At 52.1% G+C, this 21025-nt stretch overlaps 1 protein-coding gene across 1 annotated transcript in view; it reads right to left on the reverse strand.

Annotated features, from left to right (window-relative positions):
• PIK3C2A (phosphatidylinositol-4-phosphate 3-kinase catalytic subunit type 2 alpha) overlaps nt 1-21025 on the reverse strand; it is a gene marked incomplete in the record, with an annotated part of 86267 nt that overhangs the window by 23965 nt on the left and 41277 nt on the right. The window contains 8 exon segments of the mRNA XM_077453690.1: nt 1350-1506; nt 4776-4945; nt 5828-5964; nt 12813-12942; nt 13022-13114; nt 13804-13908; nt 15688-15868; nt 19434-19528. Of these exon segments, the coding sequence (XP_077309816.1) occupies nt 1350-1506; nt 4776-4945; nt 5828-5964; nt 12813-12942; nt 13022-13114; nt 13804-13908; nt 15688-15868; nt 19434-19528 (1068 nt within the window).

The following is a 21025-nucleotide window of genomic DNA, read 5'->3' on the forward strand; positions in this document are numbered from 1 at the left end:
TCTTTTTACTGACATTTTGTTACAAATCCTCTTCCAGCAACCATTTCATATTTGGGTCATCCGATGAAAACTGTTTTCTGTAGTTGTACCGACAGACAAGAGACCCCGGAACCAGCACTTTCAGATCCGTATGAATCATGTGACCTGGAACCCCAAGTAATAGACCACAGCACCTCCCCCCCCAGTGTATCACTGGCCTCCAGCTTCAGGACCCGCCGCGCCTGCACAGTGCAGTACCGTGAAGTCCTGCAGGTTCTTCACAGGTCTATGGACTATGGTCAGGAGAAGACCTGGGAAGTCCTATAGATATGAAGGTCAGGTGATCTGGACACACATCTGCAGACTGCGGTCAGGAAAAGGTTGAGGGTCCAGTCACATCAGAATCTGCATGTTTATTGCATGTGCAGGGACATGCATTTGTGTGCGTTTTCCCTGTGATAGCATTTAGAGGTCACCCCTCTCTTCTCTGGGCTTTTAGGTGCATTTCTGTGCATTTCTGTGCATGTACACGGCGGGTATGTGCAGATTCTGTGGATTTGCTGGGCAGAAAAATGCAGCTTGCACTGCAATAGTGTGAAATCTGCCTATAATGCCCCGTACACACGAGAGGGATTAAGTCTGACAGACCTCCAAAGGAGTTCCGCCGGAGTTCCGACGGAGTTCTGGCGGACTTTTCGACCGAACGGACTTGACCACACACCATCACACCAAACTCCGACGGAGTCGAACGTGATGACGTACGACTGGATTCGACGTAGGAAGTTCATAGACAGTAGCCAATAGCTGCCCTAGCGTCAGTTTTAGTCCGTCGGAGTAGCACACACACGAGCGGATTTTTCGAAGGGGACCGGGTCCGGCGGAGTTCCGTCGGGAAAATTTGAAGCATGCTTCATTTCTAAAGTCCGTCAGACTTTAGCGAAGCTAAAGTCCGTTGCAGCCCACACACGATCGGATAGTCCGCCGGACTCAGTCCGTCGGAGTTTGGATGTCGAAAAGTCCGCTCGTGTGTACGGGGCATAAGACAACCTGAACTTTGGGCCGTCTATGGAGTGGAGTGGAGTGGAGGGGAGGGGAGTGGAGTGGAGGGGAGTGGAGGGGAGTGGAGGGGAGTGGAGGGGAGGGGAGGGGAGGGGAGTGGAGTGGAGGGGAGGGGAGTGGAGGGGAGTGGAGGGGAGTGGAGTGGAGGGGAGTGGAGGGGAGGGGAGTGGAGGGGAGTGGAGGGGAGTGGAGGGGAGGGGAGTGGAGGGGAGTGGAGGGGAGTGGAGTGGAGTGGAGTGGAGTGGAGTGGAGGGCACCCTCCTGCATGTGGCGTGACCGGGCCCCGAAGATTTCTAAGAAGTGATCCTCACCAGAGACAGCAGGTTCAGGAAGAGGTTGGTGTGTTTCCGGAGAAGGTTGTAGGCCTGGCAGCAAAGATCTACGAAGAGCTGGAAGCGGCGGGTGGGTTTCTCTCCTCCGTTAATGACGTACGCCATGTCTGAGGTCAGGACGAAGGGAGCGCGATCCCTACACACAACAAGACAAACAGAACACCAATATCAGGACATCAGAAAAGGGCTTCATGATCAGATTATAGAAGTGTGTGTGTGTATATTGATTATATATATATATACACACACACACACAGTATCTGACAAAAGTAAGTACGCCCCTCAGTGACATTTCTTCTCTCTTCTCATGTGACAACACTGAAGAAATGACACTTGTCTACAATGTAAAGTAGTGAGTGTACAGCTTGTATAACAGTGTAAATTTCCTGTCCCCTCAAAATAACTCAACACACAGCCATTAATGTCTAAACCGCTGGCAACAAAAGTCAGTACACCCCTAAGTGAAAATCTCCAACTTGGGCCCAAAGTGTCAATATTTTGTGTGCCCGCCATTATTTTCCAGCACTGCCTTCACCCTCTTGGGCATGGAGGTCAGCAGAGCTTCACAGGTCACCACTGGAGTCCTCTTCCCCTCCCCCATGATGACATCACAGAGCTGGTGGATGTTGGAGACCTTCCCCTCCTCCACCTTCCCTCTGAGGATCCCCCACAGATGATCAATAGGGTTTAGGTCTGGAGACATGCTTGGCCAGTCCATCACCTTTACCCTCAGCTTCTTTAGCAAGGCAGTGGTGGTGTTGGAGGTGTGTTTGGGGTGGTTATCATGTTGGAATACTGCCCTGCGGTCCAGTCTCTGAAGGGAGGGGATCATGCTCTGCTTCAGTATGTCACAGTACATGTTGGCATTCATGGTCCCCTCAATGATCTGTAGCCCCCCAGTGCCGGCAGCACTCATGCAGCCCCAGACCATGACACCCCCACCACCATGCCTGACTGTAGACAAGACACACTTGTCTTTGTCCTCCTCACCTGGTTGCCCCCACACACGCTTGTCACCATCTGACACCAAATACCTTTATCTTGGTCTCATCAGACCACAGGACATGGTTCCAGTAATCCATCTCCTTAGTCTGCTTGTCTTCAGCAAACTGTTTGTGGTCTTTCTTGTGCATCATCTTTAGAAGAGGCTTCCTTCTGGGACGACAGCCATGCAGACCAATTTGATGCAGTGTGCGGCGTATGGTCTGAGCACTGACAGGCTGACCCCCCACCCCTACAACCTCTGCAGCAATGCTGGCAGCACTCATACGTCTATTTCCCAAAGACAACCTCTGGAGATGACGCTGATCACGTGACCTCAACTTCTTTGGTGGACCATGGCGAGGCCTGTTCTGAGAGGAACCTGTCCTGTTATACCGCTGTATGGTCTTGGTCACCGTGCTGCAGATCAGTTTCAGGGTCTTGGCAATCTTCTTATAGCCTAGGCCAGTGATGGCGAACCTTGGCACCCCAGATGTGTTGGAACTACATTTCCCATGATTCTCATGCACTCTGTAGTGTAGTTGAGCATCATGGGAAATGTAGTTCCAAAACATCTGGGGTGCCGAGGTTCACCATCACTGGCCTAGGCCATCTTTATGTAGAGCAACAATTCTTATCTTCAGATCCTCAGAGAGTTGTTTGCCATGAGGTGCCATGTTGTACTTCCAGTGACCAGTATGAGAGAGTGAGAGCGATAACACCAAATTTAACACACCTGCTCCCCATTTATACCTGAGACCTTGTAACACTAAAGTGTCACATGACACCGGGGGGAAGAGAAAATGGCTAATTCGGCCCAATTTGGACATTTTCCCTTAGGGGTGTACTGACTTTTGTTGCCAGCGGTTTAGACATTAATGGCTGTGTGTTGAGTTATTTTGAGGGGACAGGAAATTTACACTGTTATACAAGCTGTACACTCACTACTTTACATTGTAGACAAGTGTCATTTCTCCAGTGTTGTCACATGAAAAGAGAGAATATATATATATATATATATATATAGCGTTGGCAGCACCTCCAGCAATCTCTGTACAGAAGGAAATGTTGCTGGAAGCCCAGAATTTATGGGGAATTCCAGCGCATTCTTCACATCACACAGAGAAATTTCCCATGATTGTGCCGTATCTCCGTCTATCACCGTGTACATTCCCTGCGACATTCACCCCCCCCCCCACCTTCATACAACAGCTCCATGTGAGATTATCAGTATGAGAACACCACCCCCCCCCCCCCCCCCCCAAACCTTCTGCATTGTATGTACAGTACACACACAACCAATTCACAGCTTCACTTACAAGGCCAACCCTCCGGGAAGAGAATCTGATTTCCAAGAGCTGACAGCTGGTTCCAGTCCAATGAGATTTGAAAATGACTGTCACATGACATTTATGGTGGAACTCAAGGCAGGTCACTAGTTCTGACCCATCAATGCTCTGGAAACATGTATATCGTATTCATTAAAACCGTTTCTTAGTAAATACCGTGTAACGGTTGGTGACGTCATCCCTGCATTATGCCGAGGTTACAGGGCGAGGTGTTGGAGGATCTCGGGGTCTCCTCCTCTCACTATGCAGTGTAAATGGGACAACTACAATTCCCATCATGCAGTGGGGAATGGTAGCCATAGCCATCAATAGGCGTGAATGTGGGCGGGGTTTCAGGTTCTTGAATGCCGTGGCACAAAGCTCAGCCAGCCACAGCTTAGTGGGAGGGACAGACCGGGAATCAGACACCTGACTCCTCCCACTACAGCCAGCAGTGATGTCATAATGTCTCCGCTGCTAAAAGGGAACTCCTGTGAGGATGTTACAAAGCTGGTGACACGGGGGAGGGGGAGAGCACAGTGTCCCCTGGACTCACACAGAGGGAATAGGGGACGCCGGGCCTTTATTATGCCCGTTCCTCAGAGATTGCAGCTCTGGAATAAGAAGGACGACCATATTTGTTGATGGCGAGTAATACCATTCATAACAGATGCTTTACAATTTCTGCCCGGAGTTCAGTGTAAGATCTTTATCCTCCTGTATTAGTCAATGTAATTCATGGCGCTGCTGCAGAACATCTTCCTGCTCACTGGAGCTCCACATACAGTACATCCTCTATGGCCGGGAAGACCAGCAAACCACAATACTGGCTGTTCCCTCCATAGGATCCCCTGAACCAGGCAGACTAGGAGGTCACCAACCCCGGGATATAAAACACAGACCTCTAGTAGTGATCATTGTCATTTGACAGTAATCACCTAATAAAGCAGTGCCCCCCCCTCCCCCACCACCAGACAGGGACGGGTGATAAAAATCAGAATCACTCCAAATATCCCGTCATAATGGGACTGAACTATGACTTGTTCACATAAAGCTGTCACTATATGTAATAAATAATATCTCATCTCTGACTTACCTCTTGAAGCTTCCGAACATCTGGGCGTGCCCGAGGAACTTCCCGAAGTCGATGTGAAACATGTGACCCGTGCTCCGCAGCATGATGTTATCGTTGTGCCGATCGCAGATTCCCAGCACATAGGTGGCCACACAGCACCCGGCACAGGAGTAGATGAAGTTCTCCGATGCCTAAAAATACAGAAAAACGGCCGGTCAGAAAGAGGTGGCAGCCATTCAATGGGCAGATCTCCATCACCCAACCCCAGAGATCCCCCAATGCGAGGACCCCCATCTCCCCCACATGCCAGTGTCTATGTAACCCCCAATGTGAGGACCCCCATCTCCCCCACACTCCAGTGTCTATGTACCCCCCAATGTGAGGACCCCCATCTCCATCACCCAACCCTGGAGATCCCCCAATGCGAGGACCCCCATCTCCATCACCCAACCCTGGAGATCCCCCAATGTGAGGACCCTCATCTCACCCACACTCCAGTGTCTATGCACCCCCAATGTGAGGACCCCCATCTCCCCCACACTCCAGTGTCTATGTACCCCCCAATGTGAGGACCCCCATCTCCCCCACACTCTAGTGTCCATCTACCCCCCAATGTGAGAACCCCCCATCTCCCCCACACTCCAGTGTCTATGTACCCCCCAATGTGAGGATCCCCATCTGCCTCACACTCCAGAGTGTATGTACCCCCAATGTGAGGATCGACCCCCATCTCCCCCACACTCCAGTGTCTATGTACCCCCAATGTGAGGACCCCCCATCTCCCCCACACTCCAGTGTCTATGTACCCCCAATGTGAGGACCCCCATCTCCCACACACTCCAGTGTCTATGTACCCCCAATGTGAGGACCCACATCTCACCCACACTCCAGTGTCTATGTACCCCCAATGTGAGGACCCTCATCTCCCCCACACTCCAGTGTCTATGTACCCCCAATGTGAAGACCCCCATCTCACCCACACTCCAGTGTCTACGTACCATCAATTTGCAGATTACATCTCACATATATCTGTTATATTACTTGGTGGCCTTCGCCCAGCATTTCCACATCACCTTCTCATATTCCTCCTCGGACGGGTTATACTTTCGCAGCCACTCTGCCAGCGGTTTGTCTTTGAAGGAACCCGTCAATCCATATTCAACCTGGATTTTCCTCAGGGTATCGGAGGACAGCACCAGCTCCACCAGACCTGCAACCAAGTGTGAGGCGCTCAGTCACACCACCAACCCCTTAAAGCGCCCCCTCTTATACCATAAGACACACTTCACACAACGAGAACACCTCCAATACCACCCCCAAGGTACCAATACCCAATACCAAGTTCAAGGAATTCTGGGTAATGGGGACGGCAGGATGTTCCTTACACTACAGATAATGATTTCTATTGACTGTTTGTACCACCATGTCTCTTATTACAGATATAGAAGGGGAGATCATCAGCTCTGGCAATGCCTAGAATTCTTCTATAATGTGACCTGCTCATTAAAGTGGAACTCCGTCCAAATAACTTATTTTGGCTCATCTGTCAGGTTTTCTTGCTGTCAGAGTTCCTATTGGGAGATGTATAATACTATATTTAGATGGGCTTGTATCTTTTTTCAACCTATGTAACCATCGTGTTCTCACATTTATACAGCCATGTAGATTAGACGGGCGCACAGCCCACCGTGACACCATCAACCCTCCCGCAGAACAGGCCAGCGCTCCAATGCAGGTTATGTGTACAAACCACTGGAGAGGTTCCCTCTTCATTCCTTTCCTGGAGACACCCGGGGCATGGATGTGAGCTGAACTTCCTGGTGACACCCGGGGCATGGATGTGAGCTGAACTTCCTGGTGACACCCGAGGCATGGATGTGAGCTGAATTCTCTGGTGACACCCGGGGCATGGATGTGAGCTGAATTCTCTGGTGACACCCGGGGCATGGATGTGAGCTGAATTCTCTGGTGACCCCCGGGGCATGGATGTGAGCTGAATTCTCTGGTGACCCCCGGGGCATGGATGTGAGCTGAATTCTCTGGTGACACCCGGGGCATGGATGTGAGCTGAATTCTCTGGTGACACCCGGGGCATGGATGTGAGCTGAATTCTCTGGTGACACCCGGGGCATGGATGTGAGCTGAATTCTCTGGTGACACCCGGGGCATGGATGTGAGCTGAACTTCCTGGTGACACCCGGGGCATGGATGTGAGCTGAATTCTCTGGTGACCCCCGGGGCATGGATGTGAGCTGAATTCTCTGGTGACACCCGGGGTATGGATGTGAGCTGAACTTCCTGGTGACACCCGGGGCATGGATGTGAGCTGAATTCTCTGGTGACACCCGGGGCATGGATGTGAGCTGAACTCTCTGGTGACACCCGGGGCATGGATGTGAGCTGAATTCTCTGGTGACACCCGGGGCATGGATGTGAGCTGAACTTCCTGGTGACACCCTGGGCATGGATGTGAGCTGAACTTCCTGGTGACACCCTGGGCATGGATGTGAGCTGAACTTCCTGGTGACACCCTGGGCATGGATGTGAGCTGAACTTCCTGGTGACACCCTGGGCATGGATGTGAGCTGAACTTCCTGGTGACACCCGGGGCATGGATGTGAGCTGAATTCTCTGGTGACACCCGGGGCATGGATGTGAGCTGAATTCTCTGGTGACACCCGGGGCATGGATGTGAGCTGAATTCTCTGGTGACACCCGGGGCATGGATGTGAGCTGAATTCTCTGGTGACACCCGGGGCATGGATGTGAGCTGAATTCTCTGGTGACACCCGGGGCATGGATGTGAGCTAAACTTCCTGGTGACACCCGGGGCATGGATGTGAGCTAAACTTCCTGGTGACACCCGGGGCATGGATGTGAGCTGAACTTCCTGGTGACACCCGGGGCATGGATGTGAGCTGAATTCTCTGGTGACACCCGGGGCATGGATGTGAGCTGAACTCTCTGGTGACACCCGGGGCATGGATGTGAGCTGAATTCTCTGGTGACACCCGGGGCATGGATGTGAGCTGAACTCTCTGGTGACACCCGGGGCATGGATGTGAGCTGAATTCTCTGGTGACACCCGGGGCATGGATGTGAGCTGAACTTCCTGGTGACACCCGAGGCATGGATGTGAGCTGAATTCTCTGGTGACACCCGGGGCATGGATGTGAGCTGAATTCTCTGGTGACACCCGGGGCATGGATGTGAGCTGAACTTCCTGGTGACACCCGGGGCATGGCTGTGAGCTGAATTCTCTGGTGACACCCGGGAATGGATGTGAGCTGAATTCTCTGGTGACACCCGGGGCATGGATGTGAGCTGAACTCTCTGGTGACACCCGGGGCATGGATGTGAGCTGAATTCTCTGGTGACACCCGGGGCATGGATGTGAGCTGAATTCTCTGGTGACCCCCGGGAATGGATGTGAGCTGAATTCTCTGGTGACACCCGGGGCATGGATGTGAGCTGAATTCTCTGGTGACACCCGGGGCATGGATGTGAGCTGAATTCTCTGGTGACACCCGGGGCATGGATGTGAGCTGAATTCTCTGGTGACACCCGGGGCATGGATGTGAGCTGAACTTCCTGGTGACACCCGAGGCATGGATGTGAGCTGAATTCTCTGGTGACACCCGGGGCATGGATGTGAGCTGAACTTCCTGGTGACACCCTGGGCATGGATGTGAGCTGAACTTCCTGGTGACACCCGGGGCATGGATGTGAGCTGAATTCTCTGGTGACACCCGGGGCATGGATGTGAGCTGAATTCTCTGGTGACACCCGGGGCATGGATGTGAGCTGAACTTCCTGGTGACACCCGGGGCATGGATGTGAGCTGAACTCTCTGGTGACACCCAGGGCATGGATGTGAGCTGAACTCTCTGGTGACACCCGGGGCATGGATGTGAGCTGAATTCTCTGGTGACACCCGGGGCATGGATGTGAGCTGAATTCTCTGGTGACACCCGGGGCATGGATGTGAGCTGAACTTCCTGGTGACACCCTGGGCATGGATGTGAGCTGAACTTCCTGGTGACACCCGGGGCATGGATGTGAGCTGAATTCTCTGGTGACACCCGGGGCATGGCTGTGAGCTGAATTCTCTGGTGACACCCGGGGCATGGCTGTGAGCTGAATTCTCTGGTGACACCCGGGGCATGGATGTGAGCTGAATTCTCTGGTGACACCCGGGGCATGGATGTGAGCTGAACTTCCTGGTGACACCCGGGGCATGGATGTGAGCTGAATTCTCTGGTGACACCCGGGGCATGGCTGTGAGCTGAATTCTCTGGTGACACCCGGGGCATGGCTGTGAGCTGAATTCTCTGGTGACACCCGGGGCATGGATGTGAGCTGAACTTCCTGGTGACACCCTGGGCATGGATGTGAGCTGAACTTCCTGGTGACACCCGGGGCATGGATGTGAGCTGAATTCTCTGGTGATACCCGGGGCATGGATGTGAGCTGAATTCTCTGGTGACACCCGGGGCATGGCTGTGAGCTGAATTCTCTGGTGACACCCGGGGCATGGATGTGAGCTGAATTCTCTGGTGACACCCGGGGCATGGATGTGAGCTGAACTCTCTGGTGATACCCGGGGCATGGATGTGAGCTGAACTTCCTGGTGACACCCGGGGCATGGATGTGAGCTGAATTCTCTGGTGACACCCGGGGCATGGATGTGAGCTGAACTCTCTGGTGATACCCGCATGGATGTGAGCTGAATTCTCTGGTGACACCCGGGGCATGGATGTGAGCTGAACTTCCTGGTGACACCCGGGGCATGAATGTGAGCTGAATTCTCTGGTGACACCCGGGGCATGGATGTGAGCTGAATTCTCTGGTGACACCCGGGGCATGGATGTGAGCTGAATTCTCTGGTGACACCCGGGGCATGGATGTGAGCTGAACTTCCTGGTGACACCCGGGGCATGGATGTGAGCTGAATTCTCTGGTGACACCCGGGGCATGGATGTGAGCTGAATTCTCTGGTGACACCCGGGGCATGGATGTGAGCTGAACTCTCTGGTGATACCCGGGGCATGGATGTGAGCTGAATTCTCTGGTGACACCCGGGGCATGGATGTGAGCTGAATTCTCTGGTGACACCCGGGGCATGGATGTGAGCTGAACTTCCTGGTGACACCCGGGGCATGGATGTGAGCTGAACTTCCTGGTGACACCCGGGGCATGGATGTGAGCTGAATTCTCTGGTGACACCCGGGGCATGGATGTGAGCTGAATTCTCTGGTGACACCCGGGGCATGGATGTGAGCTGAACTCTCTGGTGATACCCGGGGCATGGATGTGATCTGAATTCTCTGGTGACACCCGGGGCATGGATGTGAGCTGAATTCTCTGGTGACACCCGGGGCATGGATGTGAGCTGAACTCTCTGGTGACACCCGGGGCATGGATGTGAGCTGAACTTCCTGGTGACACCCGGGGCATGGATGTGAGCTGAATTCTCTGGTGACACCCGGGGCATGGATGTGAGCTGAATTCTCTGGTGACACCCGGGGCATGGATGTGAGCTGAATTCTCTGGTGACACCCGGGGCATGGATGTGAGCTGAACTTCCTGGTGACACCCGGGGCATGGATGTGAGCTGAACTCTCTGGTGATACCCGGGGCATGGATGTGAGCTGAATTCTCTGGTGACACCCGGGGCATGGATGTGAGCTGAATTCTCTGGTGACACCCGGGGCATGGATGTGAGCTGAATTCTCTGGTGACACCCGGGGCATGGATGTGAGCTGAATTCTCTGGTGACACCCGGGGCATGGATGTGAGCTGAATTCTCTGGTGACACCCGGGGCATGGATGTGAGCTGAATTCTCTGGTGACACCCGGGGCATGGATGTGAGCTGAATTCTCTGGTGACACCCGGGGCATGGATTTGAGCTGAACTTCCTGGTGACACCCGGGGCATGGATGTGAGCTGAACTTCCTGGTGACACCCGGGGCATGGATGTGAGCTGAATTCTCTGGTGACACCCGGGGCATGGATGTGAGCTGAATTCTCTGGTGACACCCGGGGCATGGCTGTGAGCTGAATTCTCTGGTGACACCCGGGGCATGGATGTGAGCTGAACTTCCTGGTGACACCCGGGGCATGGCTGTGAGCTGAATTCTCTGGTGACACCCGGGGCATGGATGTGAGCTGAACTTCCTGGTGACACCCGGGGCATGGATGTGAGCTGAATTCTCTGGTGACCCCCGGGGCATGGATGTGAGCTGAATTCTCTGGTGACACCCGGGGCATGGATGTGAGCTGAATTCTCTGGTGACACCCGGGGCATGGATGTGAGCTGAATTCTCTGGTGACACCCGGGGCATGGATGTGAGCTGAACTCTCTGGTGATACCCGGGGCATGGATGTGAGCTGAACTCTCTGGTGACACCCGGGGCATGGATGTGAGCTGAACTTCCTGGTGACACCCGGGGCATGGATGTGAGCTGAATTCTCTGGTGACACCCGGGGCATGGATGTGAGCTGAATTCTCTGGTGACACCCGGGGCATGGATGTGAGCTGAACTTCCTGGTGACACCCGGGGCATGGCTGTGAGCTGAATTCTCTGGTGACACCCGGGGCATGGATGTGAGCTGAACTTCCTGGTGACACCCGGGGCATGAATGTGAGCTGAATTCTCTGGTGACACCCGGGGCATGGATGTGAGCTGAATTCTCTGGTGACACCCGGGGCATGGATGTGAGCTGAACTCTCTGGTGACACCTGGGGCATGGATGTGAGCTGAACTCTCTGGTGACACCTGGGGCATGGATGTGAGCTGAACTTCCTGGTGACACCCGGGGCATGGATGTGAGCTGAACTTCCTGGTGACACCCGGGGCATGGATGTGAGCTGAACTTCCTGGTGACACCCGGGGCATGGATGTGAGCTGAATTCTCTGGTGACACCCGGGGCATGGATGTGAGCTGAACTTCCTGGTGACACCCGGGGCACGGATGTGAGCTGAACTCTCTGGTGACACCCAGGGCATGGATGTGAGCTGAACTCTCTGGTGACACCCGGGGCATGGATGTGAGCTGAACTTCCTGGTGACACCCGGGGCATGGCTGTGAGCTGAATTCTCTGGTGACACCCGGGGCATGGATGTGAGCTGAACTTCCTGGTGACACCCGGGGCATGAATGTGAGCTGAATTCTCTGGTGACACCCGGGGCATGGATGTGAGCTGAATTCTCTGGTGACACCCGGGGCATGGATGTGAGCTGAACTTGCTGGTGACACCCGGGGCATGGATGTGAGCTGAACTCTCTGGTGATACCCGGGGCATGGATGTGAGGTGAACTCTCTGGTGACACCTGGGGCATGGATGTGAGCTGAACTCTCTGGTGACACCCGGGGCATGGATGTGAGCTGAACTTCCTGGTGACACCCGGGGCATGGATGTGAGCTGAACTTCCTGGTGACACCCGGGGCATGGATGTGAGCTGAACTCTCTGGTGACACCTGGGGCATGGATGTGAGCTGAATTCTCTGGTGACACCCGGGGCATGGATGTGAGCTGAACTCTCTGGTGACACCTGGGGCATGGATGTGAGCTGAACTTCCTGGTGACACCCGGGGCATGGATGTGAGCTGAACTTCCTGGTGACACCCGGGGCATGGATGTGAGCTGAACTCTCTGGTGACACCTGGGGCATGGATGTGAGCTGAACTTCCTGGTGACACCCGGGGCATGGATGTGAGCTGAACTCTCTGGTGACACCCAGGGCATGGATGTGAGCTGAACTCTCTGGTGACACCCGGGGCATGGATGTGAGCTGAACTCTCTGGTGACACCCGGGGCATGGATGTGAGCTGAACTTCCTGGTGACACCCGGGGCATGGATGTGAGCTGAACTTCCTGTTACTCGTATCTGAAATGCGTTCCTCATACATACGTTTGGGTCCCTCACTGGGTGTCTGGCTATCATGTTGCTCTAAAATGCAGTTTAGTACAGAGCTCCACTTTAAGGAACGCTTCCCTCTATTTCCTGTTTAAGTCCTCACAGAAGGTCACCCGCCATTCAAGGAACACCTACCTCTGTCTTTGCCCGTGGAAAGACATTTAAAGAGGACCATCCGCATGTCCAGACCGTCCTGTAACCACAGCTTGTCCATAATCTTTATCATCTGCAGAGCCAGCATGTCCTGCCGCAGATCTTCTCCCACCTACAAGACAAAGACGGGACTCGGCTGCAGGAAATCTCTCATCTATGACCACCGAGAATTCTACCATCAGACTACGCACCTTAAACATGGAGTTGATTTCCTCCCCCAGTGGGTCGGCGCTCACCATGGTCACTTTCAGGGGAACTGCATTGGAGTTGAAGAAGGAGCACGCCTGCGGGGAGAAAAGGGGAGCACCATGTACCATCATAGAGGTCTGTAGGAGGAGTCAATGCAACAGAGCATGGCAAAAGAAATGCCGCCCCCCCCCCCCCCCCCAACCCCAGAGATTAATTCATAAGTAACAAAAATAAGATTTCCTTATCTATTGAGGGACGCAGGAGATCAGTAATGGTTATATGGGGGAGATGTCGCAGCCTCCTGAAGGTGGCAGTATAACCGTTTCTGACTTTGTGTCCCTCAATGAGAAAGAAAACGAGGTAGACGTGGTCTGCGCAATACAAGGACACAACACCATCATTCCTCAGTCCGGCTAGTTAGTGGAAACGACCTCAGATCATATCACAATTAGGTTGTATACATTTGAAGATCAATCCAGAGATTTCCTCCACAGTGTTTATTTTCTGCCACTAGATGGCCTCAGTCATTGAACCCGTCCGAATGAATTGTTAGGGGCGGATTAGCTGGACGGAGAGATGGGGGATTTCTGTACCCTTCTATATACAGAATGTCCCCACAATGATAGTTTATGATACATTTAGTACATCTGAGAAGAAGTTTATAATAAAGAATCACCCAGGGACACGGAATGTTCTAGACTGGGACATGTCCGCCCCCCCCTCCCCCACCCCCCCAGGGTCATATACAGAGGATGTGACAGAGCGCTTTATCTGCAGGACTGACCTTCACATTCAGCTCTTTGGCCTCCAGACTCGGGCTGAGCGGTAAACGGATCTTATTCTTCCTGAAGAGAAGCTGCACCCGTTCCATCCCCTCCTGGAGGACGACCTGCAGGAATAAATACCCCCCCCCCCATCAGTGACATATACCCCAGACGACATGTCCGCTCCTTATGGGGCACGAGGATCAACACAAACCCACCTAAACATTTCCACACACATTAAAAAAGATAAGCAAAGTGCAAAACAGGCGAAAAAGTGAGCGGAGGGAGCGATATTAATAAAGATTTCACAGCGCTAAATCACGCGACACAATACGCCAATAATGAAAAACGTGCGGATACTTCAAGAGGGACTGCAGTCTGCTCACATAATTTGTAATAAAAACATCTTTGCCATTCTGAAGCTTCCCTCCAACCACTTTGCATATTATTTTATATATATACTGGGATTCTGTACTTGCCAAATATGCTGCAGAAATCTCCCTCCGCTGAGTCTGGCTGCAGCCATTTTAACTGTGGGCAACTGAAGCTGCTGCCTGTTCACTTCCTGGATTTACACAGTCACACAGAGCCACATCTCCAGCTCTGCAGCTCTCATTGGCCCTCTTATGACTCCTCCCTCCTCCCTTCCTAGCAAACTCTCACGAGAGAGAGCTGTGTATGATGTCATAAGCCTCGGCCAATGACCAGACAAGAAACAGGAAGTGGGCTGTATAAGGGATTTATTGGCAGAAAAAAAAATGTTTTACTATCTAAAGCAGGGGGTCTCCAAACTTTTCAAACAAAGGGCCAGTCTACTGTCCTTCAGACTTTAGGATGGCCGGATTGTGGCCAGCAGGGGTAGAAAATGTCCCGAGTCCAGCATCAGTGAGATTAAACATGGCCTCGGGGTTGGTGGGCAGTAGGAGGAGTAGTGCCCCATTATTGGTATTAGTAGGAGGAAAGGTATCCCAATCATTGTATCAGTGGAAGACATAGTGCCCCATTGCTGGTGTCAGTGGGAGGAATAGTGCCCCAAGGGCAGGATAAAGGCTAGCAAAGGGCAAAATCTGGCCCTCGGGCCACAGTTTGGAGACCCCTGATCTAAAGCACACCTCCCAACTTTTTGAGATGGGAATGAGGGACACCTATCAGCAAAAGTATGCAGGCACAGGCCACACCCCTTGCCACGCCCCTTTAAAGGAGAATTGTACAAAAAACAAGATGGGATAAACACACAAGTGCTTCTTATACCACGACTATTCCTTTATATTGCCTTTTGGAATTTACAAATGCAGCAATTTAGAAATCAGATAAAAAGGTTTAGCTCTGGGAAACACTTTCTGGTAAAAAGTGCATTTTATATACATTTATAGAGAGCAGACCAAAATGAGGGACAAATGAGGAGGAATGAGGGACAGAGGGACATTGCTCCACATCAGGGACAGTCCCTCCAAATCCGGGACAGTTGGGAGGTATGTCTAAAGTTAAAACAACAACAAGGGCAGACGATTTAATAGATGGAAGGATGAAAGAAAATGACTGAAGTTTCGCTTTAATATAACTTTACACTGTCCATATATCATTTTTCATGTGCTACTGTGAATTCGTTATTCATTTAGACACCGATGAGAATTTAATTTTGTTTCAGTAATGACACAACATTCGATGGGTCAGACCCAGGCCATACTGGGGGGCCACATTCCATCGGCATTCTCCGGATGCAAAACCTCTGCAAATTGATCCGCATTCCCAGGATGGGGAAATGCTCCTGGTGGGGGGGATGGTAGGCAGGACACAAAAACGGGAAGCTTCCCAGATTCTCTGTGCTGCAACGACCAGCGGAAGGTCCTCACAAGGACGCAGCCTACAGATCATATCTATGGATTCAGACACAAGAATCTTACTTGTCTCGCAGAACCGTTGGCTTGCCGGACCTTCTCCGCCACCACGCCCATAAGCTGGGTGAGTCTGGTCTGTTTCTCCAGTTCCTGCCGCAGTCCTTTCCCAACGATGGAGAGAAGAGCGCCCAGAATCTGCTCATAGCGGCTCCCAAAGTGCGGATCGTTCAGAGAGTCCTTTAAAAGCCTAAATCACAAAGACAGCTAATGACTGGACCGAAATATGGACCTTCACATGGACCTGACCTTAGAAAGGTCTGCTGCCTGATACGGAACATCTAAAAGATAGTAACTGTGCAAAAGCATTACCAGGAAAACACATTACAATGACCTTGAATTCCTCCTGAAAAATAGCAAGGCACTTCCTGCGCCTAGGCACTTCCTGCGCCTAGGCACTTCCTGCGCCTAGGCACTTCCTGCGCCTAGGCACTTCCTGCGCCTAGGCACTTCTCTTGTGTCTCCCCATAGCTAGATATCTGCAGTGCAAGTTCCTCTAAAGACACTGCTGCCTCTGTGTACTAGTCTAAGCAAGTTTTGGTGATATCAATACACTGTGCTGATCACAGTTCTCCTTGCTGGAGTGAAAGCCTTACCTGAGGACCCGTAATGCAAGAACCTCCCTGCTTCTTCTTTATTCTGTGGATCTGTTCTTCCTTCATCTCTCCTGCTGCTTCTTGATCTATTATTACTACCCCACCAGTCATCATAGATTACTATGAATCAGAAAGTCAACTTTAACATGAAGAAGAAAAGTCCTTTACCTCTACCGTAATGTCTGCCTCTACTCAGCCAGTCTTATTTTTGGCAGCCTGTCCACAGCTCAGATCATCCTGGTGCAAACATTCTGTGGCTAAACCCCTCCAGCATGCCTTAATTACAACTGAATACTGGACTTCAGACACTTGTTTCACTTGTGGTGATGGCTGTATGGACTTCCATCCAATTTATGGATGAAAGCAGAGAGAAAGGAATGTCCAGTGGATGACATCACAAGGGGGCAGGGGTCACCAGGAGCCCTTGCCCCTTAGTTTATTTAGCAGCAGTTATGAAGAGGAGCGGTCAGTCAGTGGGAGCCGGTGTCGGGTGCGGACCTCTTTTTTATGCGGGTCAGCATTCATGTGATTGACGATTGATCTACACTGGGGGACAGATTTTTTGACTTTTTTCCTACTAAAGGACTTGTCAAAAATTGTCTCCTGCCTTTATTTACACAACTCTATTTTTTTGTTTTGTTTTTGGCGAATGAGTAGGGGTACTATGTACCCCTTACTCATTCACATGGGGGGGGGGGGGGGTGTTAGGATCTGGTTAAAGGGGGCTTCCAGATTTGAATAAGTCAGCCCAACACAAACACTGGGCCAGGGTTGTGGGGAAGAGGCTCTTGCCCTTTAGCAACACAGGGACAATGTGTTTTGTGGGGAGGTACCCCAATGCACCCCCTCCATGCTGAGGGCACATGGCCCGGTATGGTTCAGGAAGGGGGGGGTGGGTTGCACACTCGCTCATCCTTCCCTTTCCTAGCCACATGCTCAGATAAGGGTCTGGTATTGATTTTGGGGGGGCCCCACACAGTTTTTTTTTCTTCAATGTCGGCATTTTTTGTTTACATTCAGCTGTGAGGGGGGAATCCCGCTGACAGCTGAGTAATCGGTTAAGGACACGGCGGCTGCCCGCTCTTTAACCCGCTATCCGCTTGTTGTTAAGGATGTTGGCGGACTCCCGCTCATTAACAACCACGTTTTTTACTGGAGAGGAGAAAAACAAAACGCTGAGCACCGACGCTTAGCAGCTCCTAGCCCAGTTTAGGAGCCTGTAGAAGCATTCAGTGTTATTTTCTGCTAGAAAATCACAAAACTGTTTTTCTGCTCCTAAATCCCCAGCTAAAAAATGCCTCTAGACACATAGAAGGCATGAAAAAAAAACGTTAAATGCCTCTGGGAGCAACGTTGTATTCTTTTTTTTTTTTTTTAAGGCTGCATTCACACCTGAGCGTTTTATAGCTTGAAGCCTGAAGCTACAAAACGCTGCAGGGGAAAAAAAATCTATTATTCTCAATGGAGATGGTTCACATCTCAACTCCGTGTCGCCTGAAGCCGAACGCCTGAAGCTCAAACAAGTTCCGGACCCTTTTTTGTCACTCGAATCGAGCATATTTGGGCGTTTTTCTTCTTTTTACATTGGTGACCTTTTGCCCTGCACAAAATCGCGACAAAACGCTGTAAAAAACGCAGCGAAATTGCGGTAAAAACGCAGCAAAATCTCGGTAAATTTTCTGCTTGAAAACGCTACGCTCAGGTGTGAATGCAGCCTAAAAGGGATTGTAAAGTGATTTTTTTTAAAATAACAAACATGTTATACTTACCTCCACTGTGCGGCTCGTTTTGCACAGAGTGGCCCCGATCCTCCTCTTCTGGGGTCCCTCGGCGGCTGTCTCGGCTTCCCTCCGCAAGTACTTCTCATGCTTATTGTGAGCTCCCTCGCATAGTAAGAAGCATCTGCGGGCGCGCTCCCGTGATACAGCCGGTTGCTATAGCCGCTCGTTGTATCACACGGCCCCGCCCCCCGGCGCTCCGCGTCAGTGGACGTGATTGACAGCAGCGCGAGCCAATGGCTGCGCTGCTTTCCATCCATCCACTCCAGCCAATCAGCGGCCAGGCTGAACGGTGGAAAGGACTACGGGGGCGAGCATGGGATTTTAGAGGGGTGAGGTAAGTAAAACGGGGGGGGGGGCGCCAACACTGTCAGATGTTTTTTGACCTTAATGCATAGAATGCATTAAGGTGAAAAAACATTTACCTTTACAACCCCTTAAAGCTAGCGTGCACGGAGCCTTAGTGAGATATTGGTTTGAGCTGCGCAATCTGTTGCCTCTAAATATATCCCGAATGAAAAAAAACAAAAAAAAAAACAACAACAATAATAATGGTTTAACCCAGAGTCAGTTCTTCTTCAAAGTGTCGGACAGACAGTGAATGAGCAAAGTACACTGGACCTTGTTCTGGGATTGGCTTGCCACCTCTCTGATGCCCTCAAGGGAAGCTGTACAGTAGATATCCAGCTTTGGGGTAAGTGGTAAGGACATGCAAGTCATCTCATCTGACAGCCCTGAGGAAGTGGGATGCATTTCCCCCGAAACGTGTTGGCTTCTCTGGATGACTAAAAATTTGGACTTGACCTTCATAAGCGTCATGAACTTTTGTAGCGGGCGCTCCTCAACACTCACCCCAAAGCCAGAGGTAACTAAGGTGACTGTAGGTGGGCAGCAGGAACTGCTGGGTGACATCAGAGCTCAGTCCCCCGAATTAACCCCTCCCACTGTGGAAACCGGCAGGAAACGGGAACCTTAAAGGCACACAGCGACCTGAATATCTGAGGTAGCTCCCGATAATTGGCCCAACTGGCCTACTCACAGAGTCTTTCAAGACCGGGCATGTGCCAACATTGCTCAGTTTCCAACCCACACAAGTCCATATTCCCCCCCCCCCAAGTAGTGCCCTGAAAATCTCTAGTATTCCATGAACAGACATCTGAAGGGTTAATATTTCCACCAGCCCCCCCCCCCAGACCCCCAAGAGGCACTTCTGTTGCTCTCGAACCCGTCTGCAGAATTCAGTCACGAGGTTTATTTTTAGCCGGCTAAGGATGGAAAATTCTCTGAGCCGAGAGATAAAAACGGGTCTGAATTTCTCTAATCTAAAAATAAAATAAAGGAGACTTGGTTCAGCATTGGTGACCAGAGAAAGGAGACTTACCAGAATAAATAGTGTGCGACCCGGATATTCCCCAGAGAGCGCGACAGAAGGAAGTGCACCAGTGCATTATCCAGGTAAATCTCATGTTTTAAGGCCTACAGACAGAAAGAAAGAACAAAGGGGTAATTGTAGAACCGGGGTACACAGAGCCCCGCTATAAGGGCCCTTCACACCAGCAATGGCGCATTCCGTGCACGTTTCCCGCACAGCACACGAACGCCCCTGCGAGACGCACAACACACGCCATTAACAAATGACATCCCAAATGCATCTTGCAAACGCAGCCACCAAAGTGCATGGTACCGCAGCGCTACGCCGCTTGGTGTTGTGCGATCTGAAAAGTAACACTTGCAGTAGTTTTGTGGTTCCATGCATGTGGCAGCCAATCAGATAAAAACGAATGTGAGGAATCGCACGGGAACTCGTGCATCCCAGCGTGAAAGGGGCCTAATATTTCCAGATTCTTCCATTCCTCCAGGGGACAAAGTAGACACACTGCTCTTGGACCCGTTCTGATCTGTGCTGTGTCTGATGAGTAGGTGCCAACAGTGTGCCCCCCCGCCCCCCCGCTATTCAACCTTGCTGCAAGAGACAAAATTCTAACAAGTTCTGAGTGACGGCGCTCGTATCTGGCTGCTGGTGTGCCCTTGAGACGGGCGCCATCACTAGACATGCAGGAGGGGGGGGGGGGGGTGTCAGTGGGACTGTCCTGTATATGTGTTACTAGTGAACCACATACAGAAAATACTTTAACATACACAAATGACAGGGGGAGGTGAGAGGAGTGAACAGAGAAGAGAATGACAGTGGAAGGTGGAAGTAGAGCGAGATCAGCAGAGGTAAGTAGGGGACCGGACATGACTGTGGGGGTGAGTAGGGGACCGGACATGACTGTGGGGGGGAGTAGGGGACCGGACATGACTGTGGGGGGGAGTAGGGGACCGGACATGACTGTGGGGGGGAGTAGGGGACCGGACATGACTGTGGGGGGGAGTAGGGGACCGGACATGACTGTGGGGGGGGGGGGGGGGGGGGAGTAGGGGACCGGACATGACTGTGGGTGGGAGTAGGGGACCGGACATGACTGTGGGGGGGAGTAGGGGACCGGACATGACTGTGGGGGGGGGGGGGGGGGAGTAGGGGACCGGACATGACTGTGGGTGGGAGTAGGGGACCGGACATGACTGTGGGGGGGAGTAGGGGACCGGACATGACTGTGGGGGGGAGTAGGGGACCGGACATGACTGTGGGGGGGTGGGTGAGAGGAGTGAATGGGCTGGGAGAGAATGACAGTGGAAGGTGGGAGTAGAACAAGATTGGCAGAGGGAAGTAGCGAACCGGACATGACTTTGGGGGGGTGAGAGGAGTGAATAGAGGGGCTGGAAGAGAATGACAGTGGAAGGTGGGAGTAGAGTGAGATCAGCAGAGGTAAGTAGGGGACCGGACATGACTGCGGGGGGGGGGGGGGGGGGTGGGCTTGAGAGGAGTGAATGGGCTGGGAGAGAATGATGGTGGGAGTAGAGCGAGAACAGCAGAGGTAAGTAGGTGACCGGACATGACTTTGGGGAGGGGGGATAGAGGGGCTGGGAGAG

This window comes from Lithobates pipiens, unplaced genomic scaffold (assembly GCF_037356315.1).
Source record: "Lithobates pipiens isolate NorthernLeopardFrog02 unplaced genomic scaffold, aLitPip1_a1.2 Scaffold_24, whole genome shotgun sequence".
Lineage (NCBI taxonomy): Eukaryota > Metazoa > Chordata > Amphibia > Anura > Ranidae > Lithobates > Lithobates pipiens.